This window comes from Eretmochelys imbricata, chromosome 14 (assembly GCF_965152235.1).
Source record: "Eretmochelys imbricata isolate rEreImb1 chromosome 14, rEreImb1.hap1, whole genome shotgun sequence".
NCBI lineage: Eukaryota > Metazoa > Chordata > Testudines > Cheloniidae > Eretmochelys > Eretmochelys imbricata.
In genome coordinates, this window is record NC_135585.1 from 19952184 (window position 1) to 19968590 (window position 16407).

General features: G+C 39.6%; 1 protein-coding gene across 2 annotated transcripts in view; it reads right to left on the minus strand.

The window, feature by feature from the left end:
• The window catches only part of QTGAL (queuosine-tRNA galactosyltransferase), a 287216-nt gene that overhangs the window by 42973 nt on the left and 227836 nt on the right, over nt 1–16407 (minus strand). For both annotated transcript variants that reach the window (XM_077833125.1, XM_077833124.1), the window contains exon 8: nt 4029–4153. In XM_077833125.1, the coding sequence (XP_077689251.1) occupies nt 4029–4153 (125 nt within the window). The remainder of the gene's footprint in view (nt 1–4028; nt 4154–16407) is intronic.

A 16407-nucleotide genomic window follows, 5' to 3' on the forward strand; every position in this document is an offset into this window, starting at 1 on the left:
TTCTTAAGTCTTTCATAATTTTCCCAAGATCTTTCTTGCTATGCCTCCCATGAAGCCATCAGTCATTAGGGATGGACAGAAGTACAGGAGCCAAAATTTTGCAGGAGCGAAGTGGGGCCATTCAAGCATAGTGGTAATGTAGCTATGTAATATGTTCCTCTGCTTCTGAACAGCTATAACTATCCCATCCACACCAATAATGCAACAATGGAGCTCTGTGTTAAAATGCGCAGTGACCAGCTGAGTGAATGCAAGAATCAGGAACATCTGCTCTATGAAGCATATTTCTAGTCTGAAATGGCAGACAGAGTGACAATAAAAGCCATATGATTTAAGTTTTCTATGAGCAGTATTAACTTCTCCTCCATGTTCTTTGACCCCGCCCACACCTTGGATGGGGTTACATAAGTGAATCAACAGAGCAATACCACCAGATGCACAGACATAAGTCCCACATTTGGCCTGAGATTCTACCCATGGATGCCTGGCTTTTTATGCAGAAGAGAATCATGGAGGCTTATAACAGAGATGAATCCAAAAGTGTAAAGAATTCAATGAGGGTTGGAGAGAGACCTCTTCAAATGTAAGGTTTTGAAAGAAAAAAATAACACCTTTCAATCTAAACTACAGATGGACTCTCTCTCGGACTCAGGATCCAAGCACCCCAGAATTTGCAGTAAGTTCAGAACCTGATCTGAACCTTGTAGATAAAACCCATTTCTCAGTTGACTCCTATGTCTGTACTGGTGGATGAACTGATTTGTTTTTATTTGTTCTGTTGAACTTCACGTGAACTTCATTTAATTGCTGGATTCTAATGTCCCACTGAGTTACTACATTTATACTGTTAAAAGCTTCTATTACTGTCTGAGTTCATCATCAGGTCATGGGTCATTGATTGAGACAGAGTTTGTACTGCAGCCTCTTTTTCATGAAAGACTTATTAAGCAAAGACATAGACCATGAAATGTTAGTATCATCTACTTTTCAAGCCACTAATGAGGTCATTAGTTCCTATGGTATTTCAAATGCCAAATGCAGAAGTGGAAGCGAAAGTTAAAAACGTAACTGACCTCAACTTTGTTTCAGTTCTAAAAAAATATGTTACGCTATTCTTTTTGTATGTTTATTTTAGGATGAATATAGCATTGTAGGAAATGAGGTAACTACATCATCACTTAAATGAGGTCACTTCCTCAGAAAACCATTAAAACTGGTATTTTAATACCCATTATCTCCAGCAAGCCAGTATCCCAGTCACAGTGTAAGGCAGGGAGCTGTGCAGCCTTAAAACCCTGGGTCAGAAAGGAATGGGACAAGGATCGCTGCCCAGAGACAGGTGATGGCTGGAGACTTGAGACCTGACTGGGGCACTCCTGGAGTGGACCGTGGGGGATACAAGTGCAGTCAACCTGAAACTGTGTCACTATGTTCCAGCTGACTAACAAATAAAGTCTTGTTTTGAAAAGGCTGTCTTCTGTCTCTGAAAACATCTGCTGGTTGCAGAGCTTCTAAGAGGGTAAATCTCAACAGGAGACTAAGCTCATCTGGACCTGCTGAAGGAGCCACAGTGAGAAAGAGCCAAAGACCCAGTCTGGGTGTAATATAACCAAGAGGATCCCCTTTAGCAAAGTGGAGACCCAGGGCTGTCATTAAGAAGGGTACACTCCCAGAAAGACAGTACATAGGATGGAGACATAGCACACCCTATGGATCTAGAAAACTACTGAGACGGAACATGGAGGGATGAGCTTCTAGAAGAGGTGGAAGATACTGTAAGGCAACTTATGAAGACCTGATGTTACTAATAAGGTTAGGCTCTTTCACAGGTGACAATGAACTTCTGTTTTTCACTGTTTCTGCAACAACACACCCTGAGGTCATCCACATCAAGTGGTTCCCAAAGTTATTTACAACTTTGGCACAGCATAGTGTAGGCATCCAAGAAAAAAGATATTACACAACTTCATGTTAAAAAAAATCACATAAAATAATACTAACAGCAACAACAATAATAATGGGGTGGGGAAGCCAACAGGAAAAATAGCAAGACAGAAAAATGAGACAGAGAAGGTGCCAATTTGGATGCCTAAAAATGCACATCTGAAACAGTTTATAGAAGTTCCACATTCTCAGTAAATGTTGTAATCCAGGACGCTTATGCCACACAACCTTGCACATTTGAATAAGCAATAACTTGCAATAAACTCAGAACATGCTCTTTTCCAAAAATAAGATGCTTTCCCACAGAAACAAGCAACAATCTTCCAAGAAGATTTAGCATCCTGTGGCGCATGGCTGAGACATCTGTAACTAGCTGCCAAATTGGACATACATATAAACAGAAAGAAAAACCCTTATATTTAAATAATAGTAAAAGGCATTCATCTTATATTTATTTGAAAATTAACATTTTTTTCTATCTGATTTAAACAAATACTTCAGAGTTTATTATCTATATTAAAAAATAGCATATAGTTGCACCCTACTACTTACCATCAGCAACTCTTTAAGAACTAACCAATGTACGGAGACAAAACCAGGTTTTTAGTTTTACTAATTAACTCTGTAGAGCCCATACAGCTAAGACTGAGGTTATGTTTAGACTGCCACAAACAAAGAAACAAAAAACCCTTGGGTTAGCTACCTGAATTAGCTAATTCAGGTTAAAATCATAGTGAAGACATGCAACTCAGCTTTTAACTTTGGTTTGTAGCTTGAGTTAAAGCTTATAGGAGACCCTGGGGCCTGAATTCAAGTTGCTAACCCTAGTTAAAAGCTGAATTGCTATGTCTTCACTCCTATTTTAACCCAAGTTAGCTAAGGTGGGTTAGCTAACCCAAGTTAGAAACATACTTTTCCCCCCAGTATAGACAGACATATCCAAAGTGAGTGAAAATCCTATTCTATTTCATGCATCTATAACAAAATGATTTAGTGTACTGCTGCAACTGCAATGCAGGAACAGGTCTCTCTGAAAAAATAACTTGGTTCACAGAGCACTTTATTAGTAGGTATGTATATGATGTACAAGAAGGAAACAGCCCAGTTTGCTTCTCAGATCCCAGGCTGAGCTTACACGACTGCCAGTTAGGAAGATCATCTTTTGATGGGTAAGATGATATAGGGAAATACCAATACCATTTTACAGAATTTCTTTTCAGGGTACAATAGCACTGTAAATGCAGTGACTTATGAGAAAGGTCTTGAAATAATTACTCTGCAACATCATGTGTTTTTCAAACTTCAGAAATTGAATCAGTTTTTTAAGTTGTTTAAGGGAGGGAAAGAAAATAGACCAGTAACAATGAAATTATCAGATGAGAAGTTCACTGCTAGTTCAATTTTTTACTTTTTTAAATCAACTATTTTGTTAACATGTGACAAAACTCAGTACTACGTATGGTAGTTCTTTTTTAAATTAAAATTTCAGTTACTTCTTATTCGCTTCCTATTTCAGGACTCATGTACCAACTTTTTATCTGAAGCAAATTAAAGAAGATTAGTCATAAAAGCCTAATACTACCTGGCAATTACAGAGCATCTTTTGTTAGAGGATCTCAAAACCACGTTACAATGATTAAATAATTAAGTATAATTTCCTATGGTTAGGTATAATTATCCCCCTTTTACAAATTGGTAAACTGAGGCACAGAGTGATTAAATGACTTGGCCAAAGTTACGCAGTGAATGAGTGACAGCATTAGAACCCAAGAAGTCCTAAGAGTTCCAACACCAAGATCCCACTACTTTTCTCAAACTGGGATTATAGTGAGAAAAGAAAAGGTAAGCAGCCTGCCACTGTCAGAAGATGCCATTACTGGTATACTACATTATGCTCTCCATATCATTGCAAGATTGAGGCATAGTTAAAGCTAATTATCTTGTCACTAAGCCCCCCTATAAAAGTGCGAAAAGGAACAAGTATCTTGACCATCTACACTTGGGAAAGTGATTAACCACCTCACTTCCACTGCCAACAACGCATGAAACAAGCAAGTTTTATCTATTACAAAAATACAACTTACTCTAGAACAGAATGAGTTGCTGCCTGTGGATGGTAGCGATACTGGAGGAGGCACTGGTCAACTCGAAAGACTCCACCACCCTTTCGGATATGTTCATAAAAGAACAGCAAGTCTTCTGGAACACCCTGTAGAGAAACAGCTCATTCAATACAAAAGCCGCTGGCATTCCTCATTAAAATATTACAAGTGACAGAGTGCATATTTAATTGTTTTGCCAAATAAATATGTGACGGGTTGGATCACAGAAACCCCCTGGGAGTTGCCACCTGATGTGCCAAGACTACTTCTGCTCCTGCTTTCCTGCCTTGTCAGCTTAGGACTTCAGTGCCCTGCCTGGTTTGAGCCAGGCCCGCGAGCCTGCTGCAAACCCAGACCCAGGTCTGAACCACAACCCCTAACGGCAGTAGGCTCAATTGAAAGCAGCTTACAGAAGTGTGCCTGTCTTTAACACTCAGACGTCCAACTCCCAATGGAGTCCAAACTCCAAATAAATCCGTTTTACCCTGTATAAAGCTTATACGGGTAAACTCATAAATTGTTTGCCCTCTATAACACTGATAGAGAGATATGCACAGCTGTTCCCCCCTCCCCCCAAAGTATTAATACATACTCTGGGTTAATTAATAAGTAAAAAGTGATTTTATTAAGTACAGAAAGTAGGATTTAAGTGGTTCCAAGCAGAACAGAACAAAGTGAATTACCAAGCAAAATAAAATAAAACATGCCACTCTAAGTCTAGCACAGTAATAAAAACTGAATACAGATAAAATCTCACCCTTAGAGATGTTTCAATAAGTTTCTTTCATAGACTGGAGCTGGACACCTTCCTAGTCTGGGCACAATCCTTTCCCCTGGTATAGCCCTTGTTCCAGCTCAGGTGGTAGCTAGGGGATTCCTCATGATGGCTGCCATCCTTGTTCTGATCCACCCACTTATATATCTTTTGCATGAGGCGGGAATCCTTTGTCCCTCTGGGTTCCTACCCCTCCTTCTCAGTGGAAAAAACCAGGTTAACGATGGATTCCAGTTCAGGTGACATGATCACATGTCCTGTGAGACCCCCCAAGCCTTCATTCCTCTCAGCCTGACTCACAGGAAGGGCTGCCTGCAAACAGAGCTATCTATCCACAGTCAGTTGTCCTGGTTGATGGGAGCCATCAAGATTCCAAACCGCCATTAATGGCCCACACTTTGCATAACTACAATAGGCCCTTGGAGTTATATTTCATATTTCTAGTTTCAGATACAAGAGTGATACATTTATATAAATAGGATGACCAAACTCAGTAGATTATAAGCTTTGTAATGATACCTTACAAGAGACATTTTGCATGAAGCATATTTTAGTTACATTATATTCACACTGTATATATAGAGTGCGTCACAAAATAGTTTTAAAATTTGTCTCCTGAATCTCTTTTTGTGTAGACCTAAAAGTTGTCTAATGGGTCTTTAAAAAAATTTACCCAAATATAAGATAATGCTCGTTGAAAACCAGTCAACACTGCTTGAAACTGAAGCCCTGTGAGCCAATGCTGACTATGGAGACAAGAATAGCAAAAGAAAGGTCTTTTCATTTTGACCAGGCTTGTAAAGCTTTATGCATGATAGCCCCAAAAGAGGCAAACTGAACTGCTTAAAAGTTCATGAAAATGTTAAGTAATCAAATAATTTATTTAATGGAATCTGTGACTTTATAACAGTGTTATTTACAGAGTTACAGTTCTTTCGTTGGCTCCCATTCAAAGTTTCATATTGGTTCCCACTAGGGACAGGTTAACCAGGTCCAATAAAATGAGAGCCAAACCTTTACTCAAACCTTAGACTGATTTAAGGTTTGAAAAAGTTCAGTGTTGTTTTCTTTTCTTTTAATTTTCATGAACTGGTCTCTGCTTCTGACTAGGACTGGAAGCAGCAGTGCTGAAGCAATGCAAGAAAAGTTGTTCTCCCAGAATTCCTGAACCAACACCATCTAAGAAGTATTAGAAGTCTTATGAATAAAGCTATGATTATGTCACGGAAGTCATGGAATCCGTGACTTCTATTGACCTCCATGATATTTTCTGCCCCCAGACTGGAGCTCCCAGCCAGCTCCCCCTCCCCCCAGTTCCCAGCCCCCTCACTGGTGGAGACACCTTGCAGCTGTCCAGCCAGGAGCAACGGGGACTCCCCGCAGCTGTCCAGATGCAGCGGGCAGTCCCCACAACTGCCCAGCCATGGTGGGCGGGAAGGGGACCCCCCGCAGCTGACCAGCCGTGGCGGGCAGCTGGGGAACTCTGCAGCTCCCAGCCGTGGTCGCTGGCGGGGGGACCCCCATCATGACTGCCCAGCCGCCCCGGGGGCAAGGGAACCCTGTAGCATCCCAGCCCCACAGGCAGGACGACCCCGCAGCTTCCACTCCCCACGGTGGTGGGGGACCCAAGAACTCCCACTGACCGCAGCGGTGGGGGACCCGGGAGCCCCAGCAGCAGTGGGTGCTGAACCCACCTCCACATTTTGTTAGGGACATTTTTAGTGAAAGTCAGGGACAAGTCACGGGCTGCTGTGAATTTTTGTTTATTGCCCATGACCTGTCCATGAGTTTTACTAAAATATCTGTGACAAAACCTTAGCTTTACTTATGAATAGCTGCAATATTTCTAACCTGCTTTGTAGAGCAATGAATTTGGGATAAGCAGTCCAACCATACTCCAATGATTGAGTTAGGACCTCAAACATGATCAATGAGACAACCTTGCTTCAGACTTCAAAAAAAAAAAAAAAGGTCATGCCTTAGACAAAGCATAAAAGGGGCAGTGATATGGCCAGTGGTACTCTATTACATGTTAGCCATACCTCAGATTCCAAAGCACCTTGAAAAGCATGGCCCTATTCTATATGTCATTATAAAGGATGGAAAGTATGTGTTTGTACTTAGCAATGGTGCAACCATTTGAAAAAATTAAAGTAAAACATGGTTTAAAACGTATAATTATCACACACATTTTCATACACTGTTTTTCTCTCCTCCCACTCATTGTTTCTGAGAGATCACATGACTATCATGCAAATAAACATACAATACAAGGAGTATTCATTTAGTATTTGAGTGTGGCACCTAGTAAAAGCTGAAGAGGCAATATAACAAAGACAAACACAAAGAAGAGAAAGAGAGAAAAATTTATATTCACTATCTCAGGACATCAGGTAGGCAGAAACAGACTAAAGCTTATGTATTTATTGCCAGGTATTTTATTTCTACAGAAAAAATAATAAATACACTAACTAATTAAAATGGTTAAAATATTCTGGCTATTGCCATAGCTTGTGTGCTCCTCACAGCATTAAGAAAATACAATTTAAAAAAATAATTTCTACAAACTTGGACCCTGCCCCTCATTCAAGTTCACATTATTGGTAGTATGTGGGGAAAGAGAGGTGTAAATTTATGATTAGAGATGGAACTGTAGTGTCTGTTTTAGCAGAGAAGAGACAATTTGTTGCAATGAGTAAAAAAGGGGTTCCTGGTGGAGGCTGCTGGACACAGACTCACTCTGTGGTCCTCAGCCATGGGCAGAACACCTTACTGCAGTAGAGGCTTTCTAGCTCCCAAAGTGACTAACACAGTTTAATGTGTTGTTAATGTCATCACATTTAGAGTATACCTAAGAACTGGCCTGGACTAAACAGCCATGGAGGAACAGTTTAGTACACTAAAGGATGACTCCAGGACACACAATACAACCCCCTCTGCATTCTGGGAGAGCTCAGAACTAGAACTAGTTCTAAATTTTGCAACTCAGGTCCCTCTCTATAATTGGTTGAGCTGGAACACTGAATCTGATCCCACTCCCAAACTCTGGGGAAGTGTGGATTCAAATCCAATTGCTGGGTGACAATGGCCCATCTCTAATTGGTATGTTTATATTATGAGACACTTGCCCAGTTTTCTCATCCTAGTGCTCAGATGCCGGAGCAAGCTTTCACAGAGCTTTGTGCAGTTTGCAATTTACATGGATATCTAATGCTTCAGAGGTCACTAAAGGAATCTGGGTGAGGGTGCAGGAAGAGAAAGCAGCTGTTCCCATCAGAAAGAAAATAAAATACCATTTAGACTGAAATTCTTTGTTCCCTAAATCACACACTAAGTTGAGTCAGGCTGAGTGCATGGTTTTATTAAATATCAGTCTACTGCACTTGTCAAATTCTGGTTTGGAAATATCATTACACCACTTGCAAATATTGGTAAATCATTTTCATGTGGAGTCTCATTTTCATCCTTAAAACTGCTATGGCCGAAACATTTAGCAACATATTTGAGCATAAACTGATTAAAAACAGTTATTGTCAAAATAAAATGATCCCTCTAAAACTGGGATTTGATTCTTGGTCCCTATTTTCTATTTCTTCTGCTGAAAGGGGCATTTCAGAGCAATGTGCCCAGTTCCCAGGGATGAGCAGATGCCTTGCATTGCTCAGCAGTGACCTCTCAGCTAATGAAGGAGCAGCATTGCCAAAGGAAATGCATATATTTTGCAAGGGATGGAAAGATGTTGACTATGCCATGGGTCCTGCAGGGATAGGACTACTTAGGGCTCTAGGATATGTACGGTGCTTGTACTATAGCAGTTTCTTCCATTTTGAGATATTATCAGTTCCAGCTGTATTTCCCGTTTTAATCACTAGAAATCCATCTCACACTGGTACCACCTTTCAAAGTAGAAGGATCTGCAACCACTCTCGGGATATTTTTTAATGCTTTTTGAAAACTGATGGCTTTAGATAAAAGTACAGAATAACAAGACATACAGTAATGCAGCTAAAATGTATCCTGCAAATAATTTTCGCACTCCACGAAGACAGTTGAATAGCACAATATCACAAATCAGTGAAATATGTAACAGCAACCCAGAAAATAAGCAAAAAATAACTCCAGATGCTCTTTAGAACAGTTTGTTACTACTAACATTCCACCTGGACTTATACACACCATGGCCCTTTCCACTTCTACTAGTGTTTTGTTTTGTTATATTTCTACTCCTGCTACTCAAAATTGTTCAAGACTCCAGATCACTATAGAAAAGCCATAAATTCTATAAAAAACTAATGCAGAATTCTCTCCTTTGCCTCAGAAACTGCAGCTGGAGGGCCCTGGCTAAGATAGATATAATGTATTATTCTAGGATTTTCGTTTCAATAACATGCTTCACAAAGTTCACTAATAATGGATGATCAGCAAGGAAACTTCACATGCTTCATAAAAGGTCTTCAGTGTATATTTTTAGTTACACAAAAGACAAAATAAAAACACCTTTTTCATGTATTAAATAAGCCAACAACTAGTTCAAAAGGGGGTTCCAAGTGACAGAACCATGTAGCAAAGACGACTTAGCAGCATCTCACATCTCTTTTGAAAGGTTGGTTTACCTCTTTCCTGAAGAAGAGCTTTGTGCAGCTCAAAAGCTTGTCTCTTTCACCAACAGAAGTTGGGCTAGTAAAAGATGCTACCTCGCCCAGTTTACCGCTATCCTGATATTTAACAGCAGGAAGAGCATTTGGGGGCAATTTTCCAACAGCAAATAGAAAACAAACCCTCTATAGATAACAATCTAGACCCTTGCAGAATTTTAACTACTCAAAATAAACCAAAACAAAAAACAAATAGAATTTTGGCTGCAGAACTCATGGTACCTATATCCTGTCTGAATACCAGTTACTGTACTGAATGTTCCTTTGTTTTTCTGTGCAGTTGCTCAGAACAGATTATCCAAATGTACTATTATTCCATACAAAACCAAAACTACATTAAAAAACCATTAAGGTTGCAAAGTGAGGCTCTCAAAAGTTAGGTAATGTCAGAATTATAGTAGAAACTTTAATTCTGCCTCCATGTGTACGCACTATGATACAATCTTTACTTACATAATCACAAGAGAGTTTTTTCTCAAAGGACCTCAGACTCATTAAATGAGGCATCTGTTCAATATTTCCTATTATTCTCAACGTTTGCTGTATGACCCTATCTGTTAAGTTACTAGAACACAGGGATTGCCAGACTGAATCAGAACCATGGTCCATCTAAGTCTAGTATCCTATTTCCAACAATGGACAGCAGCAGAGGCTTCAGATAGGTTTCAGAGTAGCAGCCGTGTTAGTCTGTATCCATAAAAAGAAAAGGAGTACTTGTGGCACCTTAGAGACTAACAAATATATTTATTTATGTTCTAATACATTTGTTAGTCTCTAAGGTGCCACAAGTACTCCTTTTCTTTTTCGGCTTCAGATAGTACATCAAATCCAAAAGTAGGTAAATGTATTGCCATAATGCACACCATCTTAAACATGAACTGAATAAATAATATTTTTATTTCTTCAGAGGTTTCTCGATTGCATTCATCACAATGGTATCTCAAGTGTCTCAGAAACATTAATGAATTTATCTTTAACAACTCCTGTGAGACATATTCATATCTGCATTTTACAGATGGGGAACTGAGGTAGAGAGAGTAAGAACAATATTTTCAATAGTGTCAACCAATTTTGAAAGTCCCAATTTCCAGATCCCCAACTTGAGATACCGGGGGCCTGATTTTTCACATATAAAGTACCTATTCCTAGACCTATGTCACAAGACATACCAATGGTTCAGGATGGAACACCTCATACCACTGAGCAATATACTTTGGGGGATAAGCTATTTATTTGAAGGGGAGCAGAAGGGACTATTCTTCTGGCAGGTTGTTTTTGTTTAAAATGGTTGGCGTTCAGATGCTTGAGTGTTCCAGGCTCTATTGTGAACAATGGATCAGTGGATATAGGGGTGGTGAGGCAGACAAAGTTGCATGAAGAAGGCAATAAATCACTTAATTCTATAATTTATCACATATCTCTACATATGTACCATAGGCACACCACACATACACTGGTTAATATTTTCAAAGTCAACAAGGGGAGTTAGCCACACAACTCCCATTAAAATTAATGGAAGTTATGTAACTAAATTTCCTAGTTGGCTCTGAAAATCTCAACCACACTTCGCATTTTCTGCTCTTCCATTTGTATAAAATGGAGAAATAAAAATTGAGACCTTTCCCTAAGAATGATGGTGCTTGCCATTAAAAAGAAGCTTGCATTACCACAGTATTCAGTATTCCCTTTATTTGAGAGCAAATGAAACAAAAAGTAGAGGGTAATACTGAGTATAGGTCTGACACTTTCCTAAATGCTTTTAAGAGAACTACCTATCTTGCATTATGGGCTCAATTCTCCATTGTTCCTGAGCTAAACATAGGTATAATGAATGGCAGGGAGGGGTGCTACTGACAATTACTCCCTAATTCTTAGCTGTTTGGCTCCAGTAAAAGCTAAAGCCGGCAAGAAGGCTGCTTTAAGTTAGGTGCTGGTGGAAGATCTTCTGCCAGATGAGAATCATGCCCACATGTTCCCTCCTCCTCTGATGCATCCACACCCCACTTTGACATATCCCGCTGCTTCCTCTATGTCCTCTTCCTTTCCTCTTTACACCTAGCAGTACAGTTCCAGTGTAGGAGGTGGTGGTGGGAAAGCTGGTGTGGAAGGCAGTGGAGCTGCGTCTGTCAGCCTTGTGCGGATGGAAATTTGCCCTATATTGAGAAATCTCAAGCTGGCAAAACTGGGGAATCCAGTCCTATAGATTTTATAATTAAAAAATTATAAATTATAAATTAATTTAAAAAAACAGGACAAGAAAGGCAAATCTACCATTGCAACTATGTATTAATATATTAGGAAAATCTGAATTGTGTGGAAGGAGAGCTAGCCAAGTTTCTTGATCAGAACACTCAAGAGAAATCAGGCTGTAATTGGGAACACTTTTTTTTCTTACTGATAAGCGTATGATGGAAAAGGCTGGAACCAGAGGGAGCCAAATTTATCTCAGTCCTCAGAGGAATCTCAAAGTGCTGAGAGAAAGAGTGAGTGGAAGAGGAAATAACTTTTGTCTCCATACTTACCTGATTAATGAAGTATTTTAGCAGGATTCTGCTGCCAAAGTTTTAAAGCTTATTCATTCCATACCTTATACCGTAGGCCATGCATTTAAAAAAAACAACTCCAAAACACTGCAATAGTAATATTACATTGGAGTTGCACTAAAAGCCATTCAACTGATTAAATGGAAATAACATAGTACAAAACAGTTATAGAATGAACTTCCAAATTCTTATTGATCAAAATACTTATTCCTAGACAGACCCAAGAGCTAAATTTTAAAATTACAGCAGCAGCATGTGCTGTGGTGTTAGCAGCATGTTGCTGAATATACATCTGGCACAAGAGACATCCTGTCTCAAAGAAAGTTCACTCACTTCAGGCCAACACACTGTACTGAAGGGGACTTTTTAAGGCTCATCTCAGCAACAGGAACATGCTTGCTAAAACTGCTGCCTTCTAGAGCAGTGCCTCGCAACCTTTCCAGACTACTGTACCTCTGTCAGGAGTCTGATTGGTCTTGTGTACCCTCTACACCTCACTTAAAAACTACTTGCTTACAAAATCAGACATAAAAATACAAAAATGTCACAGCACAGTATTACTGGAAAATTGCTTATTTTCTCATTTTACTATATAATTATAAGGTAAATCAACTAGAATATAAATATTGTACTTACATTTCAGTGTATAGTATATAAAGCAGTATAAACAAGTTGTCTGTATGAAATTTTAGTTTGTACTGACTTCGCTAGTGCTTTTTACATAGCCTGTTTTAAAACTGTGCAAATATCTAGATGAGTTGCTGTACCCCCTGGAAGACCTCTGCGTATTCCCAGGAGTATGCATACCCCTGGTTGAGAACCACTGCCCTAGAGTTTACTGCTGATGAGAGCACATGTGCTTGTGAACCGCTGTCCAATCGCTGGAAGTTGAAGCTAGATAAAAAATTGCACCTTGCCTAAATGTAGCTGTTAGGGTAATTAATAATTGGAACAATTTACCAAGGGATGTGATGGATTCCCCATCACTTGAAGTCTTCACATCAAGATTGCCTGTCTTTCTAAAATATAAGATCTAGCTCAACCACTAAATACGGCCTTGAGGCAGAAATTATTCAGTGACAGTCTATGATCTGGGGTATACAGCAGGTCAGTCTAGATAATCACACGGATCCTTTCTGGCTTTAGAATCTATGGAATTATGTCCCATTTGTAGCTAACCATGGATCTACAGTGACACTGAATACCACAATATGACTGGTGGGCCTAGCAGCTGGCACCACATGCACTGTGGCAGACTGCCATCTGTTATTCCCAGGCCATCTGGGATAATTCCATCTTGCACACCTTGGTGTAGCTTCTTATGGTATGTCTACACTGCAAAGTGAAGGTGTGATTGTAACATGGGTAGGCAGATCCAATTTAGCTTTAATCTAGCTAGCACAGGTAACACAATAGACACAATAGCATTGTAGATGTGGTATCATGGGATTCAGTGTGGGCTACACCAGTCTGGTTGCTAGCCTGTGCTGAAGCCCATGCCACCATGTCTACACTAAAGCTAACACAAGTACGCCTACCCATGCTGCAATCGCATCTTAACTTTGCAGTGTAGACATAGCCTTAGACGTTTCAAGCAAGCTAGATTTGTGGGTATGCACTGAATTTTTTTTCCAATGCTGAGCATTGACTGACAGAACATAATCCAAAATCTCCAGGATCTTATAGGCTTGGTACTCTATGTTTGCATATGTTACATGAAATTTTTCTGTTTTAAGAAAATCTTGTTAACTTTATTTCATGAAACTGTTATTAGTTTGACTTCCATTAGGACAGTCACCAGAAATAGGCTGGAGGACCCATTAGAAGTCACCTCTTAAATTATGACAGGTTTCAGAGTAACAGCCATGTTAGTTTGTATTCGCAAAAAGAAAAGGAGTACTTGTGGCACCTTAGAGACTAACCGATTTATTTGAGCATAAGCTTTCGTGAGCTACAGCTCACTTCATCGGATGCATACTGTGGAAAGTATGGAAAGTACACAAAATCTTTTTATACACACAAAGCATGAAAAAATGGGTGTTTACCACTACAAAAGGTTTTCTCTCCCCCCACCCCACTCTCCTGCTGGTAACAGCTTATCTAAAGTGATCACTCTCCTTACAATGTTTATGATAATCAAGGTGGGCCATTTCCAGCACAAATCCAGGGTTTAACAAGAATATCTGAGGGGGACCCCCCCAGACGTTTTTGTTAAACCCTGGATTTGTGCTGGAAATGGCCCACCTTGATTATCATACACATTGTAAGGAGAGTGATCACTTTAGATAAGCTGTTACCAGCAGGAGAGTGGGGTGGGGGAGAGAAAACCTTTTGTAGTGGTAAACACCCATTTTTTCATGCTTTGTGTGTATAAAAAGATCTTGTGTACTTTCCATACTTTCCACAGTATGCATCCGATGAAGTGAGCTGTAGCTCACGAAAGCTTATGCTCAAATAAATTGGTTAGTCTCTAAGGTGCCACAAGTACTCTTTTTCTCTTAAATTATTGCACTGAGTAATATTTGAATTGGCTTCTCTTCAGAATTATCCAAAACACTCTTAAGCCTCTTAATCTTTCTTTAGATCTGTGACTCTGTCCCTTTGCTCATACCCTGATAAGGCCTTTAAATCATTTTGCCCTGATTATAAAACAGGAAATCTGTGACAATGTTATATTTGCTTCAGTGTTTGCGAAATAAAGTTAAAGGGTTACTAGAGACTCTGCACATTTTCTTTCTTCTAAAAGAGAAACATTTCTGCTCTACTGGCAAATAGCAATTAAATTAAACAAGGAAAAGGTGAAAGCCAAAGGGTCAGGGCGGGGTGAATTCTAAAGTGCGCTTAATAATACACTAGCAAGAAATGTCTTCAGAAGTGGGGGGAGGAGGTGGGTTTTCAAATACTATGTAAGCATAATTTATCATTGACTCCAGCACTTTCTTTTCTTCCTGGATACTACTCAAATACTGATCTCTGTTCAGCTTTAACTGTACCATGCCAAGAATATCAGAGCCTGTGTTTTGTCCTCATTTTTCCCCCAGAGCACCTTGACAGGTCATTTGACAGTCTGACAATATTCTAATTCATGTTCCAAAACCCCACAAATTTCTCCTTAACCTTTCAGCTTCCAGGGCTTATTATAAATGCTTGGTTTCTTGAGGGAATTCTGACAGTTTTCTTCTGGCCCAGAGAAATGGAGAAAGGTACTAGCGAGCCCCTCAAAGGCTATAAAGCTCCTTTAGACATTTGGAGTATTCACGGCATTCTCCTGTGCACCAAGATGTATTTCAACCCCACCTCAGTTCCTCCTTTCCATGATCCTTTATCACAGGAACAGATCAGAGCTGAGAGCGAGCCACTGCATTCTGAACTGCAGTTTGTATTCAGAAATGCTAGCTGCTCACGCTACATGATTACACCTGGGGCTCATTAAAAATAATTTCCCTCTGTTTGCACTTTTAGGTAAGTTTTAAAACGGGGCAAGATTTACGTAAAATTCTAGTCTGGATACACTTAAAAAGGAATGTTAAAGTTGGGGGTGGGGTTAGGGGGCCAGGATAGACGGAGCATTTAGTTAGAGAAGACAATATTTTACACTGATCTGCCCTGGGTATCAGGGATAAAATAATTGTGGTATTTCTCACTCTAATCTCATGGTGAAGTTTGTCCATATAAAAGCATAATTATGCAAACTGCCTTTTTTGATTCTCCTTTGTTCAGCAGAAGTTTGAAGAAGAGGAGTTTGCTGGTTAGGCAGGCCAGAAAAGATTTTGGGGTTACCTATGTCTTATGTGCTTTAAGTTTCTCAAAAGTATTTACCAAGCAGTAAGTTAGGGTATCGTAGTGTAGTAATTGTGTAGCTTACAATTACACACTTAGTTCACACAAGACATTAGAATTAAGAAAATGTTGGCCAGGATGCAGGTTATTTGTCTTTTCCAAAAGCACCATGGGATCTTTAACTTTTACTTGGATGTCCACAAGAGACAGGGCAAAGCTCTGTAGTCTAATGACTGAAGGAGGGAGGATATGTTTAGGCAGAGCTATGTGCAGACCCATAACTAGAATAGCAAAATATGTTGTTGGCCAAAGGTTGAGGTGCTATGATAAAGATATATAGTGGAAACTTCACAGAGCACCAGCCTCCACTATATCTGTTCCTGGCCAAGGTTATCAGTCCCCGATTCTCAAGGGCAATCAAGTTTTGAAATGTACCAGTCATTTAATGATACAAGGAAACTGTACATAAAGCTGGAACCCTTCATTCTCTTTGTGACACATATGTGAAGCCAGTGATGGCTTTTTAATAACATTTCTATGTGTTGGAATAAATTTACAAGCAAGGTGCTACACACTTGATCAAATAAATTAGATGGCGTCACACACAC